General features: G+C 58.5%; 1 protein-coding gene across 7 annotated transcripts in view; it reads left to right on the top strand.

Moving 5' to 3' along the window:
• The window catches only part of ATP2B4 (ATPase plasma membrane Ca2+ transporting 4), a 51,596-nt gene that overhangs the window by 28,813 nt on the left and 5,292 nt on the right, over positions 1-17,491 (top strand). For 3 of the 7 annotated variants that reach the window (XM_075443288.1, XM_075443289.1, XM_075443290.1), the window contains exons 7-20: positions 1,550-1,585; positions 3,191-3,352; positions 3,480-3,694; positions 3,786-4,028; positions 4,148-4,389; positions 4,711-4,945; positions 6,753-6,932; positions 7,209-7,296; positions 7,408-7,514; positions 9,165-9,356; positions 9,463-9,676; positions 10,123-10,334; positions 10,707-10,814; positions 11,187-11,369. In XM_075443288.1, the coding sequence (XP_075299403.1) occupies positions 1,550-1,585; positions 3,191-3,352; positions 3,480-3,694; positions 3,786-4,028; positions 4,148-4,389; positions 4,711-4,945; positions 6,753-6,932; positions 7,209-7,296; positions 7,408-7,514; positions 9,165-9,356; positions 9,463-9,676; positions 10,123-10,334; positions 10,707-10,814; positions 11,187-11,369 (2,417 nt within the window). Of the gene's footprint in view, positions 1-1,549; positions 1,586-3,190; positions 3,353-3,479; positions 3,695-3,785; positions 4,029-4,147; positions 4,390-4,710; positions 4,946-6,752; positions 6,933-7,208; positions 7,297-7,407; positions 7,515-9,164; positions 9,357-9,462; positions 9,677-10,122; positions 10,335-10,706; positions 10,815-11,186; positions 11,370-13,638; positions 13,832-17,491 lie in introns of all 7 variants that reach the window. The other 4 variants (XM_075443294.1, XM_075443292.1, XM_075443293.1 and 1 more) reach the window with 4 other exon arrangements.

Genomic DNA, 17,491 nt, shown 5'->3' with positions numbered 1-17,491 from the left:
GGGGGTCAAGGCTCATCGGGAAAAGTGGTCGATAGCGATGCCCCGTGGTGCTGTGGCACGGTGCTCATTGCCCGCCCCGTGGTGGGAAGGTGAGTCCTGGTTGTCCGCAGGGTGTTCGTAGCGCATCTGGAACCTTGAGGACTTTGAAGATCTCTGCTGGCATCCCCTGAGCTCCCTGGGAAGGGGGCAAGGCACAGAGGATGGCGAGAGGGAGCAGAGGGGTTGTGTGCCGGGGGGTGGAGGGTGGGAGAGCAGCCAGGCAGGCTGAGGTGTTCCTCGTCATGCTGGGATTCGAATGCTTTCCTGCCTCGGCTCTCACATCTTGCTGCTTATTCCCCTGCTCTGTGCCAGCTCCGATACCAGCTTTAAAGCCAGCATCGATACGAGCCGGGCTCGGGAAGCTCCTGCTCTCCCCTGCGTCCCTGCACTGCTGTTCAGCGGGTCTGGGCTCACTGGGAGCAGCGCGAGGTGCGAGGAGCTGGCAGGAGGGAGCTGCCGGCTGGCACTGCCAGCTGTGCAGCCATCCCTGCTCCAGGGAGTCCTTCCCGGGAGGCAGTGCCAGGCGGGGAGAGGCTTGCTGGCCTCTCCTGGCAGCCGTTTCGGCTCTGGGCCCCATGTGCACTGGGTTTCTCCAGCTCTGCTCACCCACGGCGGGTGGCTGGCTTGCATCGCTGGGCTTCGGTGGCTGTGGAGCTCTTGAGGTTCAGCTGCCAGCTTGGAGGTGGGAGCGTGGGGGGACATGTGGGAACGGTGCTGCTGTTGGAGCTGAGCAGCAGCTCGCCAGGCGCCCAGGCACGGTGCTCGGTGTTTTCCCAGCCCCCAGGCTCTGTCACTCAGTCCCGCAGCAAACCCAGCTCTGTGCCTTGCAGCCCTCGATTTGGGAGCAAAGTGGGGCAGGGGGCTTCACGGGCTTGTCCCCCACTGTGGTGCTGGGGGGTGATGAGAGGAACACGTGTAAACCTCTTACCACTCAAGGCTTGTTTATATTGCAGCAGCCCTGTGCTCCCCATGTTGTGGAGGCACATTAGGGACCCCCATGTGCAGACCTTGCCCACCATAGACACAGTGGGCAGAGCCCCCAACTGCAGGGACAGTGCTGCCCATGGTGGGGGACAGATCTGTGCCTCCCGGGTGGATCCGTTTGTGCCTGGTGGCACTGGGAGGCAGGGAGCACCAGTGCTCTGCACGTGCTGCACGGAGGTCAAGCTCCTCTTATGGTTTCTTCTCCCCAAAGGTTTGGGACACCACTGGCACCCTTTGAAGCACTGACAGGGGTTGTAGCGGGTGCTTTGCAGGTGGGGAAGTCTGAAGCCTTGGGGACGGGGTGCCTGGGGGAGTTGGGGAGCTCCAGAGCCTCCTCAGTGCCGCGAGCTGTGGACCAAGGCACGTGTGGTGTCCGGAGGGTGACCGCAGGGTGCTGAGCCCTGCGCATGGATGCTGCTGGAGTGGTGCACAGCCCCTCGGAGCAGGGCCCTGGGCTGTCCCATCAGCTGGACAGTTGAACGCGGGTCCACGTGCTCAGCCCTCCACCCTTTCTCTCTTTGAACAGGTAAAAAAACCGGAGCCCCTGAAAATCGCAACAAAGGTAACCAGCCTCTCCATCCTTTGAACCAGCACCACACTAACTACCGAGCATTCCTCCTTCCTTCCTTCTTCTCATCAGTCTGTGCTCTTTGCTGCTCCGGCGGGACTCTCGCCTTGTTGTCCTGGGAGAGGGTGCAATGGTCCCGTGGCCGGTGGCCCTGGCACGGCATCGTGGTTCCCTCTGGCAGCCCACCATGGGGCTGTGCGTAGCTGGGATGGGGCTGGCCGGCTGCCCCCGTGGCCGCCTTGCCTCTGCGTGGGGCAAAGCCTTTGTGCAGGGAGGACAGGGCTTCTCCAGCAGCCTGGACCATTGGCGGACCATCCCCTTCTCGGGGCAGACTTCGTCCACGTTGATGTGAGCCGCAGCCGTGACCTGGTGGCTCTGAAGCCCCGGTGCCCTGCAGAAGCTGTCCATCTGCAGGGTTTGTGTTTGGGCATGGCTGAGGGAGAGATGTGGGTCCCCTCCTGCTGTTCCTGGGATGAAATGTCCCACAGGGCCTGGCCAACGTGATGGTTGCACCCTCTCCTCCCATGGCCTCGACTCCGTGAGCGTCTCCTCGCCAGTGTTTCTCACACTGTTCTTTGCAGGCTGTGGAAGAAGCCCATTTCTGCACCTCTCTCTCCACCTCTCTCTCTCTTTCTCTCTCCTCTCAGCAGTTTGATTTTCCCTCCTTCCTGTCAGACTGTGTCCGGGTACTTGTTTTGTCCGTGTCGGGTCTGTTGTAACTATGGAGGTGTCCGATGTGGAGCAGCCATGAGCTCCGGGGTGTCTTGAGCCATCGAGCGGTGGCAGCCGGGAGGGGACAGGTTCCAGGGGCAGCTGTGGGGCCACTGCTGCTCCTCCAGCCCCGACAGCTGAGGAGGAGCCTCTCGGGGGAGTTCCCATCCTCTTCCCATCCCTTTTGCATCCCTCTCCAGCTGACCTGGGGCTCCTCGGTGCAGACCTTTACCTGGGCTAGAACAATTATAGCAGCTGAAAGCCTGGATGGCTCAGGTCCTAGAAACATGATGGATGGCTCAGGGCTGGGGTTCAAGGAGCTGGCTCACTCCTCTTCAATCTCCATCTGAATTTCTAACCGTCCCCCTCCATCTCACCCCCTCAGTCGCTCCGCTGGCAAGTGATTCCTGCTGAGGTGCCCACAGGGCACTGCAGAGGTGGCATTGGGAGGGAGTGGGGATGCTCATCAGGAGGCCGGGGGGACTGGAGCCTCGCGGGTCAGCCCGAAGTGCTCCCCATCTGCGGCAGGGGGTAAAGCAGCTCGCAGGGAGGCTAGAAGAGACCTGCCTCCACCCCAAAGCCTGGCCAGAGGGTTTCTTGCAGCGCTGCCTTAGAGGTGTGACCGGTGCAGGGGTCACATCGCCAGTGTCAGCTCTGAGGATCCTTCATCCACGGAGCTGGGGTAGACAGCAGAAATCTGCCCCGTAGAGAGGTGGCAGGGCCCCGGGACATGAGGTTTCCATGTGCTCAGATGCGTGTGTCATCGGGAACAGTTCTTGTTCTGGGTTTTCTCTCTCTCCCACCACCGTCTTTCTCAGTGGTGTCCTACAGGTTTTCCTGGTCTCTCTCCTGTTCACACGTGGTGTCTTGTTTTGCTCTGGGCTGTAGCTAAAACTCAGGATGGTGTGGCCTTAGAGATCCAACCCCTGAAGAGCCAGGAGGGGGTGGAAAATGAGGAGAAGGAGAAGAAGAAGGTGAAGGTGCCCAAGAAGGAGAAGTCTGTGCTGCAAGGGAAGCTCACGCGCCTGGCAGTCCAGATTGGGAAGGCGGGTGAGTGGCAGTGGCCTGACACAAGCTGTCACCCCCACCCCAGAGCTCTCAGTGGAAGTGGCACAGGGAGAAGGGGCTGTCTCCTTCCCCTGTGTCCCCTCACCTGCCACTCTGCCTCTACCCCCAGGGCTGATCATGTCGGCCATCACGGTCATCATCTTGGTGCTGTACTTCGTGATCGACACGTTTGGGGTGCAGGGGCGGCCCTGGCTGGCGGAGTGCACCCCCATTTACATCCAGTACTTCGTCAAGTTCTTCATCATCGGTGTCACCGTGTTGGTGGTGGCTGTGCCCGAAGGGCTCCCACTGGCGGTCACCATCTCCCTGGCCTACTCCGTGAAGGTGAGACCACGACACAGCAGGATCTGTGGGGGCATGATGGGGAAACTCAGGCTTTTGGCTCTGACCTTCCTACTTATGGTGCCTGTTGCAGAAAATGATGAAGGACAACAACCTCGTGAGACACTTGGATGCGTGTGAGACCATGGGCAATGCCACCGCCATCTGTTCGGACAAGACGGGCACGCTCACCATGAACCGCATGACCGTGGTGCAGGCCTACGTGGGGGACACCCACTACCGCCAGATCCCTGACCCCGAAGCCATCCTACCCAAGGTCCTGGACCTCATAGTCAATGGTGTCGCCATCAACTCAGCCTACACGTCCAAGATCCTGGTGAGCTGCAGAACCGCAGCCTCGTGTCCTCTGGCCTGCCCGCTGTTGGCCATCCCTGCAGCTCCCGTTCTGCTGTACCCAGGTTTGGCATTGCTTTTCCTTTCCTTCTTCCTCTTCAGCCACCCGAGAAGGAAGGGGGGCTACCCCGGCAAGTGGGGAACAAGACCGAGTGTGCCCTGCTGGGTTTTGTGCTGGACCTGAAGCAGGATTACCAGGCTGTGCGGAACGAGGTGCCAGAGGAGAAGCTCTACAAGGTCTACACCTTCAACTCGGTGCGCAAGTCCATGAGCACGGTGCTGAAGAACGGCAACGGTGGCTTCCGCATGTACAGCAAGGGAGCCTCCGAGATCATCCTCCGCAAGTAACCGTCCTCCCTTGCTATGCTGGTCCTCTCCCTGTCCCGTGGGCTTTAGGCTCTCGATGCCCCGCAGAGCGGTTTTGGGGGGCTGTGGGCTGAAGGGTGCCCAGCTGCTGTGAAGCAGGGTGGTGACTGTTGGGAGGTGCTGTCATGCAAAGTGTTTAACTCTTTTGGGGTGGCTTTAGTAAAGCTGTAGGGAGCTGTGGGTAAGGGGGGTGCCCCCGTTTTGCAGATGGGGAGGCCGGGTGCTGGGGGGCGGATTGCTGAGTCAGCAGTTTGTGCCACTGCCAGTCTCCCTCACCCTCCATCCTGGTCCTGCGTTAGGTGCACCAGGATCCTGGACAAGAACGGTGACCCCCGGGCGTTCAAGGTGAAGGACCGGGATGAGATGGTGAAGAAGGTGATAGAGCCCATGGCCTGCCACGGGCTGCGGACCATCTGCCTGGCCTTCCGTGACTTCCCCGCTGATGCCGAGCCGGACTGGGACAGCGAGAACGAGATCCTGTCTGACCTGACCTGCATCGCTGTGGTTGGGATAGAGGACCCTGTGCGGCCAGAGGTACTGAACCCCAGCTCTGCCCTGGCTGTCCCGGGCCAGGAGCCCCTTTCCCTGCTGCTCCGGACCATGAGCCCCTTGTGAAAGTATCAACAGCTCCTCTGCATCCATCCCTGAAGTGTCCCACGCTACCAGCTCCCTGCTGGTGGCATTTCTCTCCCATACCTGGACAAAATGACCTGGTAGCAGGCTGTTTCCACCCAAACTTTCCCCCCAGCTGCTACCCAGGAGTTTGTACAAAGGCCAGACTGGTTCCACGTGCAGTTGAAAGGTACGTGGAGACACCACGTAGGGGTGGCAGGGGTGTTGGAGAGGGGCAGGGCTGATCTAGCTGGTTCTCCCTCCCAGCTTGCTGCCCCCCTCTGCCTCCGCCACGGGGGCGATGGGCAGGCAGCTGGGCTAATGCAATAAGCCCTCCAATACCTGCGTCTTGATTACATTTTGGAGCTTGCCCCTGCGCTCCTGCCTTGCTTGCATCTTTCCTGATTAGATGTTCAAGTATCGGGGCCTGGGAATTGCATTACAGATGCCCCGTCTGCACCGGCTCTGGAGGCTGTTGATTCAATTTGCTAATTTCTCACTAATATCCTCTTCCCCACCGCTCCGTAACAGATAAACCCATTAGTGCTGCCGGAGCAGCGGGGCGGATGAAATGCCCCCGTTGTGATGGATCGCCGGGCCTTGGCACCCGGCACCGCGGCGTGCTGGGGAGGAGGCAGTGAGCTTGCCTTCCCCTTGGGGCAGGGGCTGGAAGATCTCACGCTGTCTGTGCCGGAGGAGCTGCTCCGGACGCACACGCATCTGGCTGGAGCTGCGGTGAGGGCAGGAGGCTGCGGTGCCGGAGGAGCCGGCTGCGGCAGCGAGCAGGGGCAGGCATCCTCTCTGGTCCGTGGGGGCTTCCCCCCATGCCCTGGGAGGGGTGGACGACGGGTTGACCATGAGCCAGCAGCGTGCCCTGGCTGCCAAGAAGGCCAATGGGATCCTGGGGTGCATCAAGAGGAGTGTGGCCAGCAGGTCGAGGGAGGTTCTCCTCCCCCTCTGCTCTGCCCTGGTGAGGCCCCATCTGGAGTACTGTGTCCAGTTCTGGGCTCCCCAATTCAAGAAAGATGAAGAGCTACTGGAGAGAGTCCAGTGGAGGGCTACGAGGATGATGAGGGGACTGGAGCATCTCTCCTACGAGGAGAGGCTGAGGGAGCTGGGCTTGTTCAGCCTGGAGAAGAGAAGGCTGAGAGGGGACCTTAGAAATGCCTCTAAATATCTGCAGGGTGGGGGTCAGGAGGACGGGGCCAGACTCTTTCCAGTGGTGCCCAGCGACAGGACAAGGGGCAACGGGCACAAACTGAAGCAGAGGAAGCTCCAGCTGAAGATGAGGAAGAACTTCTTCCCTCTGAGGGTGACGGAGCCCTGGCCCAGGCTGCCCAGGGAGGCTGTGGAGTCTCCTTCTCTGGAGATATTCCAGCCCCGCCTGGCCGCGGTGCTGTGCAGCCTGCTCTGGGTGACCCTGCTTGGGCAGGGGGTTGGGCTGGGTGACCCACAGAGGTCCCTGCCAACCCTGAACCTTCTGTGATTCTGTGGGGATAAATGGCTGAGCTGGTTCTGGGGGGGCGAAATTTCAGTTCAGCATCTTGTCCCCAGCGTGAGCACCAAGCTGAGCTGTGGGCGGACGCAGGATCCTCACCCGGCCAGAGCCCTTTCCAGATCCTTCTAGGGAGGATGGGAGAGGAGCCGCCTGGCTCCTGGGATAGCCGCTGCCAAAGCAGAGTGCTCCGCTCTGCCCGTGTGCCCCCCTGACTCTGTCCTTGTCCTCCAGGTGCCAGACGCCATCACGAAGTGCCAGCGTGCCGGGATCACTGTCCGGATGGTGACGGGGGACAACATCAACACCGCCCGTGCCATCGCCACCAAATGTGGCATCCTGCTGCCAGGGGAGGACTTCTTGTGCCTGGAGGGGAAGGAGTTCAACCGGCTCATCCGCAACGAGAAGGGAGAGGTGGGAGAGCAGCCCTGGGTCCTGCTCTGCAGTGGGTGGGGGTGGTCTTTCCGACAGCCCCAGCAGGGTAAGGTGCTGAATCCCTCTAGGTTTTCCTCCTCTCCTTGGATAAGCATGGCTGGTCCCTCCGCTTGCTGGGATCCTCAGCCAGCGCAGGCTCAGGGGTGTGCGGGGGCTTGGAGGCGAAGGTGCTGTCCTTGTCAGGGTTTGTTCTCCGGTGCGGCAGAAGGTTTCTGGGGGGTCCCTTCCCCTCTTCACATGTGCCTTGTCCTGCAGGTGGAACAGGAGCAGCTGGATAAGATCTGGCCCAAGCTGCGTGTGCTGGCCCGCTCCTCCCCGACAGATAAGCACACACTGGTGAAAGGTGAGCACCTGCCAGCTGCTGCCCCTCAAAGTGTCTCATCCTGCTCTGCCCCGGTGCTTTTGCGGCATAATCTGTGCCTAATTTTCTCTGAACTGCTTGTCTCCGTTTCAGGAATTATCGACAGCACCATTGGTGAGCAGAGGCAGGTGGTGGCCGTGACCGGGGACGGGACCAACGATGGCCCAGCTTTGAAGAAAGCCGACGTTGGGTTTGCCATGGTACGGACGGGCGGTGGGGTTTCTCCGCGGGCAGCCTTCACTCTCCGGGGTGAGAAACCAGCGGCATGCTTGGATATTCTCAACATGGAAATTGTTTCTGGACCGGTGAAACTCTTTTCAAAATCTACAGGCTGGCTTAAAAAGAAAAAAAACTTCTTTGGAAGCTTGATTTAATTCTCATTAACTTTATAAGACTGCTAGCAAAAGGTTGATGGGAAACAGTCCTCCGAGAGCCTGGCTTCGGGCCGGGCTCCTCTGTCCCCCCTGGAGGGACCGTGTCAAGCTGAAGGTGACACGGCACTTGCAGAGCACCCAGAGCAGGGACCGGCCTGGCCCCGGTTTCCGAGCTGTGCGGTCCAGGAAAGCTGCAGGAACCCAGTGACCCAGCGTGACTTGGTTTATCGCTGCGCTTTTTCACCCAGGCTCCTAACGGGCAGCCCAGGCTCCGAGCTCGGTGCTGGCATTGACTCGGGGAGTTTGTTTATGGTGACAAACTCTTGTCTCCTGGTTTGTTGCTTTTCTTTGCGCTGTCCAAAAGAAGCAAGAAAATAAACCTGTTAGGTTTAATGGGTTTACTGTGAATTGTTTAAGTTTAGGTGGGTGAGCAGGAGCCAGCTGCTGGCTGGAGCTTTATGAGCTCACGTAGGGAGCTTTGAGCAAATGAGAAATTTTTTGGGGAGTTGGGTTTTTTTACGAAGGCGTTAAGTATACAAGTGCGATTCTGGAGCCTTTAGGGTGAACAGCAGAAGGTAGTCCGCCTTCTCTTGGGGACCATACAGTGGGGCTCTCTGCCCCCATTGTGCAGGACCAGACCCGGACCAGGCACTGGGCTTTACTGGGGGCTCGGCCTTTGGGTCTCCAGAGAGCAGGGATCAGACGGCGCGTGGGGTACCTGCGGCTGGTCTGTCCAACTGCTTCTGGAGCTCATGCCCTGCAACATCTTGGGGGGTTCTTGTCTGAGATGGGTCTTGCAGATCTCAAGAGCGCTTCTCCGGGAAAGCACCAGGGAACCAGCTCGTTACGGGCATCACTTTGGTGCGTTTAATTACTGCAAAGCGAGCGCCTCGGTGTGCTGGTGGTGAGAAACGCAGCGAGCCCAGCTCCTGCGGAGCAAACTGTGTCCCTCTGAGATGCTGCAGGTGACTTTGGGGAGGCTGTGGGCAGCCCTGCTTGCTGCGGGGCTGCCATCTACCTCGGAGGGGGAAGAGGGCACCAGGAAGGTGCCGTGGCTTCGGGCTGCTGAGCCATCTCGTTCATTTGGGGATCACAACGCTCACAGCAGAGATGCCTGGCTAGGGATCCCTGTGTCCCCTGGCATAAGGAGGAAGCTGTGCTTATAAGCTGTTTTCCAGCTTTGCTGTGCTGTGGCCGCTGTCTGGGGCACGCACAGCGACAGGCGGGAAGCTGCGCTGGCTCAGAGCCCCGCTCTGGAGCCGAGCCGGTGTCTGTCCTTGAAGGCTTCGCTGCTTTGGAGCCTCTGCTCTTTCGGATGCGTTGGCGCAGCCGGAGCAGGATTTGCTGTCAACTGCAGGGCTGGCACCGGTGGATTTTTCTCTCGGGGCTGTTTCTGGGAAGAAGTGGAGCCAGGTGGACGGCAAGCGTGGAGATTGCTCCGTGACTCACCCCATCACTTTCTCCCTGGCCCTCAAGGGCATTGCAGGCACAGACGTGGCCAAGGAGGCTTCTGACATCATCCTGACGGATGACAACTTCACCAGCATCGTCAAGGCGGTGATGTGGGGACGCAACGTCTACGACAGCATCTCCAAGTTCCTGCAGTTCCAGCTGACCGTTAACATCGTGGCCGTCATCGTGGCCTTCACGGGGGCCTGCATCACGCAGGTACGGGGCCGCTGGGCTCGGCAGCAGAGCGGAGGCTCCTGTGAAACAGGCAGTGAAGAGAGGATGGTTTTGGTGGCGTGACGTGTTCTCCCTGCTCTCTCTGCAGGACTCTCCCCTGAAGGCTGTCCAGATGCTGTGGGTGAACCTCATCATGGACACCTTCGCCTCATTAGCCCTGGCCACGGAGCCCCCGTCCGAGTCCCTGCTGCTGCGCAAGCCGTACGGCCGCAACAAGCCGCTCATCTCCCGCACCATGATGAAGAACATCCTGGGGCACGCGGTGTACCAGCTAACTATCATTTTCACGCTGCTTTTTGCAGGTGAGCTGTGAGGCCCCAAGAAACAGTAGGGCAAAAGCAAAGGGGCAGGGTCCCAGCCCTGCCTCCTGAGCCGCCTTTCCTCACCGGCGTTGGGGACCCTTGTTCTCAGTGTCACTCAGTAACCCCACGCTGGCCAGGGCACAGCTTATTAAATAACGGCTGGGGAGCAGAGGGGTGATAAGGAGAGGGGTTTTAGCTCTAGAGCTCGCTGGGTGCAGAGACAGTCTTAGCCAGGGAACCAGCTTTTCAACACTTTTAAGGAAATAAGGGTTCAGTGGGGCTAGCCCAGCTGGGGCACTCCAGCTGGGTCAAGGGATCTTCAGCAACAGCCTAGGATCCTAATTCTACCTCCACCAGTGCAGAGCAGAAATAAGAAACAGGATCTCATCTTCTCCTCTCTTCCCTGCTCTTCCCTATCCCCTCCCCATAACCCCTTGTCTGCTTAGGGGAGAGGTTTTTTGACATCGACAGTGGCCGGAACGCCCCGCTCCACTCCCCACCCACCGAGCACTACACCATCGTCTTCAACACCTTTGTCATGATGCAGTTGTTCAACGAGATCAACGCACGCAAGATCCATGGGGAGAGGAACGTCTTCGAGTCCATCTACCGCAACCCCATCTTCTGCACGGTGGTGCTGGGGACATTTGCAGCTCAGGTGAGGCTGTGGGAACGGCATGGGAATAAGATGGTAGGGTTGGGAGGGGACCATAAAGTAGGCAGGAGCTGTATCTGCTGCAGTCACTGCTCTCAGCTCTGTCCTGTCCCCTTAGTCTTCTCCAGCAGCTTCTTGGTGACACAAAACCTGAATATTGGGGTCTAGAGTGTGTTGGGAGATGCCAGGGCTGGCCAGCCAGCATGCCTCTGATGTCCTGTAAAGTTACTAGCCTAGATGTGAGGTCCTTGCTGCTGTCATGATCCGTGGGAGGGAGGAAAAGATGTGTGGCCCTAGGGGATGTTTTCGTGCCGTGGCTGTGCTGTGCAGCCCTTGGAGCTCCCCAGTGTGTGACTTGTTCTCTCTGTGCTGTAGATCGTCATTGTGGAGTTTGGTGGGAAGCCGTTCAGCTGCTCTGGGCTCACCCTGAGCCAGTGGTTCTGGTGTATTTTTATCGGAGTGGGAGAGCTCCTCTGGGGCCAGGTAAGAGCCAGCCTGAAAACTGTACCACGTGCTTCCCTGCCACGGCGTGCTCGCAGCCCAGCCTGTCTTCTCCTTCCCTCTGCCTCGCTGCCCTTGTTCTCCCCAGTACTTATTCAAGGCAGCTTTGGAAGGGGGTGATGCTCCATCCCAGTGCCACGCCAGCAGAGGAGGTTGCTAAACTATTCCTTGTTCCCACCCAGCCTGCAGTGGGGCACATCCAGCAGTGGCATAGCTCGGCTGAGTCCTGGCAGACCTCGGCTGAGTCCTGGCAGCTCGCTGCAGGAATGCTCCCCCTTGGGCAAGGCTGGTGGTGGGCTCCGTGCTGCCATAGCCTGCAGGCTAAGGAACCGCTCTCTCCCTGCCTCTCCCCAGCTGATCTGCACTGTCCCAACCAGCCACCTGAAGTTCCTGAAGGAAGCTGGGCACGGCATCACCAAGGAGGAGATCCCAGAGGAGGAGCTGCCTGAAGATGTGGATGAGATCGACCATGCTGAAATGGAGCTGCGGCGCGGGCAGATCCTGTGGTTCAGGGGTCTCAACAGGATACAGACGCAGGTACTGTGGGGCAGCGGGTACTGTGGGGCTTTCCTTCTCTCTCTCTCTTTCTTTCTCTTTCTTTCTCTCCAGGGTCTCTGTCTGGAAAGAGGCGATGGCCACTGCTCAGAGGACGCCATTGCCTCCCAGGCCAGACTTCTCCCACCACCTGTGCCTTTCTGGGTCTGCCCTGGCTGGGGAACCAGGACAGCCTGGCTTTTGGGACAGCTGGGGGTGGGGGAAGGCATCGGTCTGTTCTGATGCAGCGCGCGGTGTCCTGCAGCCTGAGGCCAGGCTGGTCTGCAGGAGGCTGGGTATGCTGCTGATGGGCACCTCGCACAGCAGGGGAGGGGGCTCAGAGGCTGCAGGGGGGCCACGGAGCTGCCCGGGCTGGTACCGAGTTGTGCAGCAGGTCAGCACTGAAGATGCTCTTGGTTGCTGCTAGGACACTGCTCCCAGTGGGGAATGTGCCCAGGAGGGATCTGCCTGTGCAAGACCCTCTCCAGTCTCACTCCTCTGCTGTTCTCTGTCCTTCCCGATGGCCCTTTGGCCGAGGGCTCTTGCCACCCCTCCCTGCCAGCTCTCCAGGCTCCTTGCCTGGAGCTCTTGGCCCCACAGCACAGAAAGGGAGGAGAATCTATCTGGTAATGCGGTTTTTACTTCAGCTGTTTCTCCCTGACTCAGTTTTTCCTGAAAGGATGTTGTTTTCCTCCCAGACTGCTTGCTGGGCTGGGCAGGGAGAGGTCCCTGCAGCGAGGTCACTGCTGCTCATCTTCCCTCGAGGCCGGGGCAGAGCTGCCCCATGGAGGAAAGCTGTAGGTCCCCAGCAGCCCCTGGCATTCAGGGCTGCTTTGTTGTCCTTCATTCCACCTCCTCTGGCCCTCCGACAAATGGAGATAATCAAAATGGCCCAGACACAGGGACTGGAGGCAGCACAGCAGCTGTGCTGTGCTGTGTTAACTTTGCTTCTCCTCTGTGCGATGTTGGCTTGAGGGTTTCAAGGTGAGGTTCAGCCTTGATCCCTGCCAGTTGTGAGTGGTGAGGGGTCTTCTGGGGGCCCAGGGCAGCGCTGGTTGCTGGTGCTGCGGGGGGCTGAGCTGCCAGCTCGGTCTGGCTCCTTCACATGAAAGACGTGCTGGGAGCACTGGGCTGTTTCGGAAGCGGTCCAGGTGTGTTGGAGGCCTGGTAGGTATGACCGGCTGTGGTACCGGTGGCCAGGCAAGCCTCTGAGATACCACTCTGCAGCTGTGGTGGACCTGGGCTGAAACAAGCTCTTGCAGCGTGAAAAAAGCTCCTGGACATTGGGACGTCCTGGAGCCTCTCCGGTGACTCCTTCCCTGGCCGTGGTGCCCTGCACGTTGAGCAGAGCAGCCAGCAGGTCCACCCGGAGCCTGGTGCGCTGGGGAAAAGAAGGTCCCGCAGTGGAGGGAGATCAAACCGCAGCGTGTAAAATACCTCCAGTGTGAACTAGAGCCGCACGCGGGTCTGGAGGAGGTGTCCCTTCCCGAGGAGCCTGCAGCCAGGGCGGGCAAGCCGGCGTGACGCAGGGCTGTGCCTGCGGTCTGGCTGGCACGGGGCTTGGGGACAGTCCAGCTGCACAGTGTCGGGGAAGCCACGGTGGCACCCAGATGTGCTCGTTTCCCCTGGCCTCGGTGCGCATCCACAGAGGAACTGTGGCCTGCCACCAAGGGTGCTTCCTTGGTGCATCCCTGCCAGCTCTGCTGCTGAGCCCTGTGCAGAGCTGTGAGCCCAGGCGAGAGGCTGAAGCATCCCCAGCACGGCCGGCTGCCGTGGGAGCCGGGGGTACGTGGTGTATCCCAAGATTCAGCCCCCCCAGCTGTACACCCCGTGGGGCTGAGGGACCAGAAGCCATTTCCCAGTGCAGTTTTCTGGACCGCTGGCTGCCAGCTCGCACTTCTGCCCACCCTCTCTCTGTCTCTGCTCCTCCTGCAGACTGTCGGGATAACCCAAGGTGTTTCCTCTATCACTCCCTCCCACCGCAGTCTCTTTCTTGGTGGTGGGATAAACCCCGTCCCTCTTGCGCCTGCCAGAGCAGGGCAGAGGCTGGGAGCCAACCTCTCCTCTGCTCCCAGAAACACCAGCCGAAGCCGGTGTGGGTTTGCGGGAGCGTGGGGTGGGGGTCTCTCTCCTCCCTCCTCCCCACCTCTCCGTCCTCCTTCTTCCTTCCTGTCCGTGTGTGTCTGCCCAACCTCCCTGCTCCCCTCCGTCCCTGACCCTTCTCCCTGTCTCTGGCCGGGGCGACGCTATCTCACTCTCTGGTTCTTTGCAGATGGACGTAGTTTACACATTCCAGACCGGTGCCTCCTCTTTGCAGGGAGCCCTCAGGAGACAGCCTTCCATCGTGAGCCAGCACCACGATGTAAAAAATGTTTCTAGCCCAACCCATGTAGCTCTTTCCTCCGTCAATTCCACTCCCACCACTTCTGCTGTTGCTGCTGCTGCTGCATCTCCTCCTGCGGGCAGTGAGTGATAGTCTATTACAATGCATGACTTCTAATAACCACAGAGAGCACCTGCACCAACCTAACCCAGCCTGTTCTCTCTCCCTCTAAACCCTGACTCGCACACTGATTTCCAAAAGGAAGGATGGGGCGGGAGAGTATTTAAAAAAAAAAATAAATTAGTTTTTATGCTGTTGCATCTTGAACAAGTTGATGGTACTTTCTGGTCCTTCCCCTCCATTCCTTGTTGCTTCCTCCATTTTTACCTCTTCTCCTCCTTTGCAGGACTGACGTATGAGCCCACCCTCCTGAGGGGTGCAAAAATTGGCGGTTCTTGTTAAAAGAACCGTGTGCGTTCACCAGCAACTAAAAGCATTGCTGTGAAAAGGGCACGCTGCGCCCAAAAGCTGCCGTTCCTTTCTGACGCGGCTCTGCCCAGCCCCAGGATGCCCCAGGAGGGCAGGGATGGGCAGAGGCGTTGCTTTATCGAAGCTGTCAATCTGTTTGGAGGCAGAGTGGTCGCTCGGACCTTCCCACAGCAGTTAGTGTGCTCCTGGGATCGGCCGAGCCGCAGTAATGGGCTGCCTGTATGCTCTCTGCCTCTTGCACACGTGTGAGAAGGGGTGTTCGCTCCTGCCTTGGTTGGGAGCCTGGACTGTGCCGGGAGCAGCCGGTTGCCGTGGCTCAGCTGGCTGGTGGTGACGCATCGGAGCTGCTCGGAGCCGCTCACCTGCAGCTCAGGCCACTGTTTCAGAGCTGGCTTGTAAGCAAGCAGCCTTCCCCTGTCCCGCCTGTGAACTTGCACGCTGTGCGAGACAGAGCCGAGCGAAGCCCACGCACATAAGCGAGCCCTTTGCTGCCCTGGAGCTCTGCGGGGCTGGCACGGGGCTCCGCTGGTCCCACGACAGAGCCGGAGCGTTGCCGCCCTGGTGCAGTGGCTCTTCGGTGCCCAGCTTGTGCTACACACGCTGGTTCTCAGCATATGCAGAGGCACGCGATTCTCTGCACGCAGACGGAGACGGAAAACATGGCCCTGCTGAACATCAGTGGCAAAGCTGGGTTCTGGATCTAGCTGTGGGTTTCCAGACCAAAGAAAAGCCCTCTCCGTGTTCATTGTGAGCTGCGTATACGGGCTTGCGAGCACGTGAGTGTGATTTCTGTCTGCAGGGCTGTGCCAGGCTATGAGTAGGTAGTGTATCTTTCCCAGATAATTGGCTTTTTTATTGCACAGTCATTTTCCATGTTCTCTTCTTATTAAAGAAATACCCTTGGTGACTTTTTGAATAGCTTTCAGTTTCCACTGTTTATGCACTGTGGGAGAGAAGAGAGAATTTCTGATAATTTTGTTTTCTCTCTATTTAGCCGACACTGGTGCTTGAATTTTATTTTGTTTAACCCCAATGTTTCTGAAGCAGCGCAGCTGCCTTCTGTTCCTGACTGCATCTGTGCACCACCAAGACTTTCTAACTGGAAGAAAACCTGCTTAGAGGGATCTCAGGGTAGTGGGCTTGGGTGGGCAAGACCAAAATGCAAGTTTTTTTGCAGTCTGTGGATTAATATTCTCCCTGATTTGCAGCAAAGGAATAGATAACTTGGATAGCTTGTGCCCTTCCAGGCAGCAAACAACTTTACCAGAAGCTAACCCAGGTCACTAAGTCTTCCCTCTGTTTTCTGCCTAGGCTTTTCTCTGTTTCTCTCTGTCGCTTCCCTTCCCTCTCTCTCAAAGCTCCACTTCCCTCCATACAGATTAATGGTGGCCCTTCTGTCTTCCATTTCACTCGGTGGGGTGAGTTCTGCAGGGCTGGACCTCGGCAGCCCTGCCTGCTGTGCCCCGTCGGGGCGAAGGAGGAGAGGGAGGTCTCGGGACTGACGCTCAGGAGATGGCTTGCAAAGCTGAGCTGGTCTCTTCTGGGGGCTCTGCCCTGGTTTGAGGGAGCTGGGCACAGCACACCAGGGGTAGTGGTGGAGCTGATGCTGGCTTCATGCAGATGATGTGATTTCCACCTCTGCAGGAGCAGTGGGTTTTGCCCAGCACACTGAGGTGCTGCAGTAGTGGTGTGAAATGAGAAGATTCCGAGCTTGCAGGTTGCGAAAGTTTTGGTTGGAGAGGAGATGTAAGCCTGGCCGTGGGCAGGGAGAGGTGGGCTTTCAGCTTGGCTTGGGACGGTTTCATCTTTGTGTGCAGCGCCTGGCTCATTCACAACACATTTCCTTGCTGTTAAGTTCCTTTGACAAGGCAACAGCTGAATTAATTTCACAGCAGTTGCTGACAAAGATGGTTAAAGTAAGAAAATCTGAGGAAAGCTGCAGCAGAGGTTATTGGTGGAGCTGAAGACAGCGATATGGTAGATAGGGTCTGGACTCCCCAGTGCTTGAGGTAGTGGGGCAGGGAGGGCTTCTGTGAAGCTGCTCCTTCCTCTGAGCTTGTACTAGACCGACGACCTAGTCGCTTTGGCAGTCACCTAGGCTCTCGTTAGCCTGTTGAGGTTTGCTATACTTGGATTAGTTGGTTTTACACACTGCATTTTAGGGGTCAGTGCTTTTGTGAGAGCTTGCAGTTGCCTTGTGTTGATGAAGTGACAGATCATCGGTCTTGGTAGAGGTGGCCTGCTTTGTGGTCTCCCTTGTCCTGTGCGTGCACACTAAATAATGAAATTTATTCAGGATCTCACTGTGGTCGTTAGTGCAGCAAACCCAGCTCTGAATTTCTGTTTCCAGCTACATAAACTTTCCATTTTCACAGGCCAGCTGGTGCTCCAGCATCATGGGGGGGTACCTGGCCCACGCTCATCTCCTCATGAGTGTCTGTCATCCCGGTCGCGTGTGCGCACTGGTCTGTGTTTGCGTGCAAGAGCTGGCTTGTTTGCTTCTAGCCGGGACGCGCTCAGCCTGTGCCAGGGGGAATGCCACGGTGCTGCCCGTGAGGTGCAGCACCATCTTCCTGAGCCGGATGGAAAGCGGGCTCAGAAGGGCATCCCTTGTGAGAGGGGAGCCCTGGAACATCTTGCAGATAAAATCTCCAGGCTTTCAGGCACGAGACTCTTCTTTGAATAACTTCTCTGGTTTTGTGTGTGCTGTTTGTGCTGAGACCAAAGATCCCTAGGAGGCTCTCGCTGGCTGTGCTGGTTGGTGACTTCCCTCCTTTCCTGCTTGGGTACCAGACCGAGGAGGACAATTTAACCCAGCTCATCTCACTGGGAAGAGGAGGGTCGGCTCTGCTCACCCACCAGATCTGCAGCCCGTTCGCAGAGAAGCGGCAGAACACACACGTATCTTTATTCGCCTCATCAGCTTGCAAGGGGGTATCTGAATCGCTCTCCCTCCAGCAGCTCTGCACGCTCTCCCTCGGCTGGCGGCTGAGGGTCAGGGAGGCTTTCCAGGGTGTAGCAGAGGGGTGCTGGGAGGAGCACCCCTTTTGTGGGATCTGTGACTCTTCTTCCTCTTGTGCCCCAGCTTCAGTTCACAGTGACACTGTGAGAGCAGGCAGGGGACTGGGTACCTCAGGTGTTGGGAGTAGGTGGAGGTGGCTCGTGAGCAGTGGTGCTGCTTCCATGGGGCAGGAGACGGAGCAGGACTAGCACTGCTGCAGGGAGGTGATACTGACTTCCCCGCTGCACCCAGTGTCACTGAACAAAGTCTTACGGTGGTCTGGGAGCAGTTCCTTTGGCGAGGAGGAGTTGA

The sequence above is a fragment of the Opisthocomus hoazin genome, chromosome 25 (assembly GCF_030867145.1).
Source record: "Opisthocomus hoazin isolate bOpiHoa1 chromosome 25, bOpiHoa1.hap1, whole genome shotgun sequence".
Taxonomy (NCBI): Eukaryota; Metazoa; Chordata; class Aves; order Opisthocomiformes; family Opisthocomidae; genus Opisthocomus; species Opisthocomus hoazin.
This window is presented reverse-complemented; position numbering and strand designations above follow the sequence as displayed.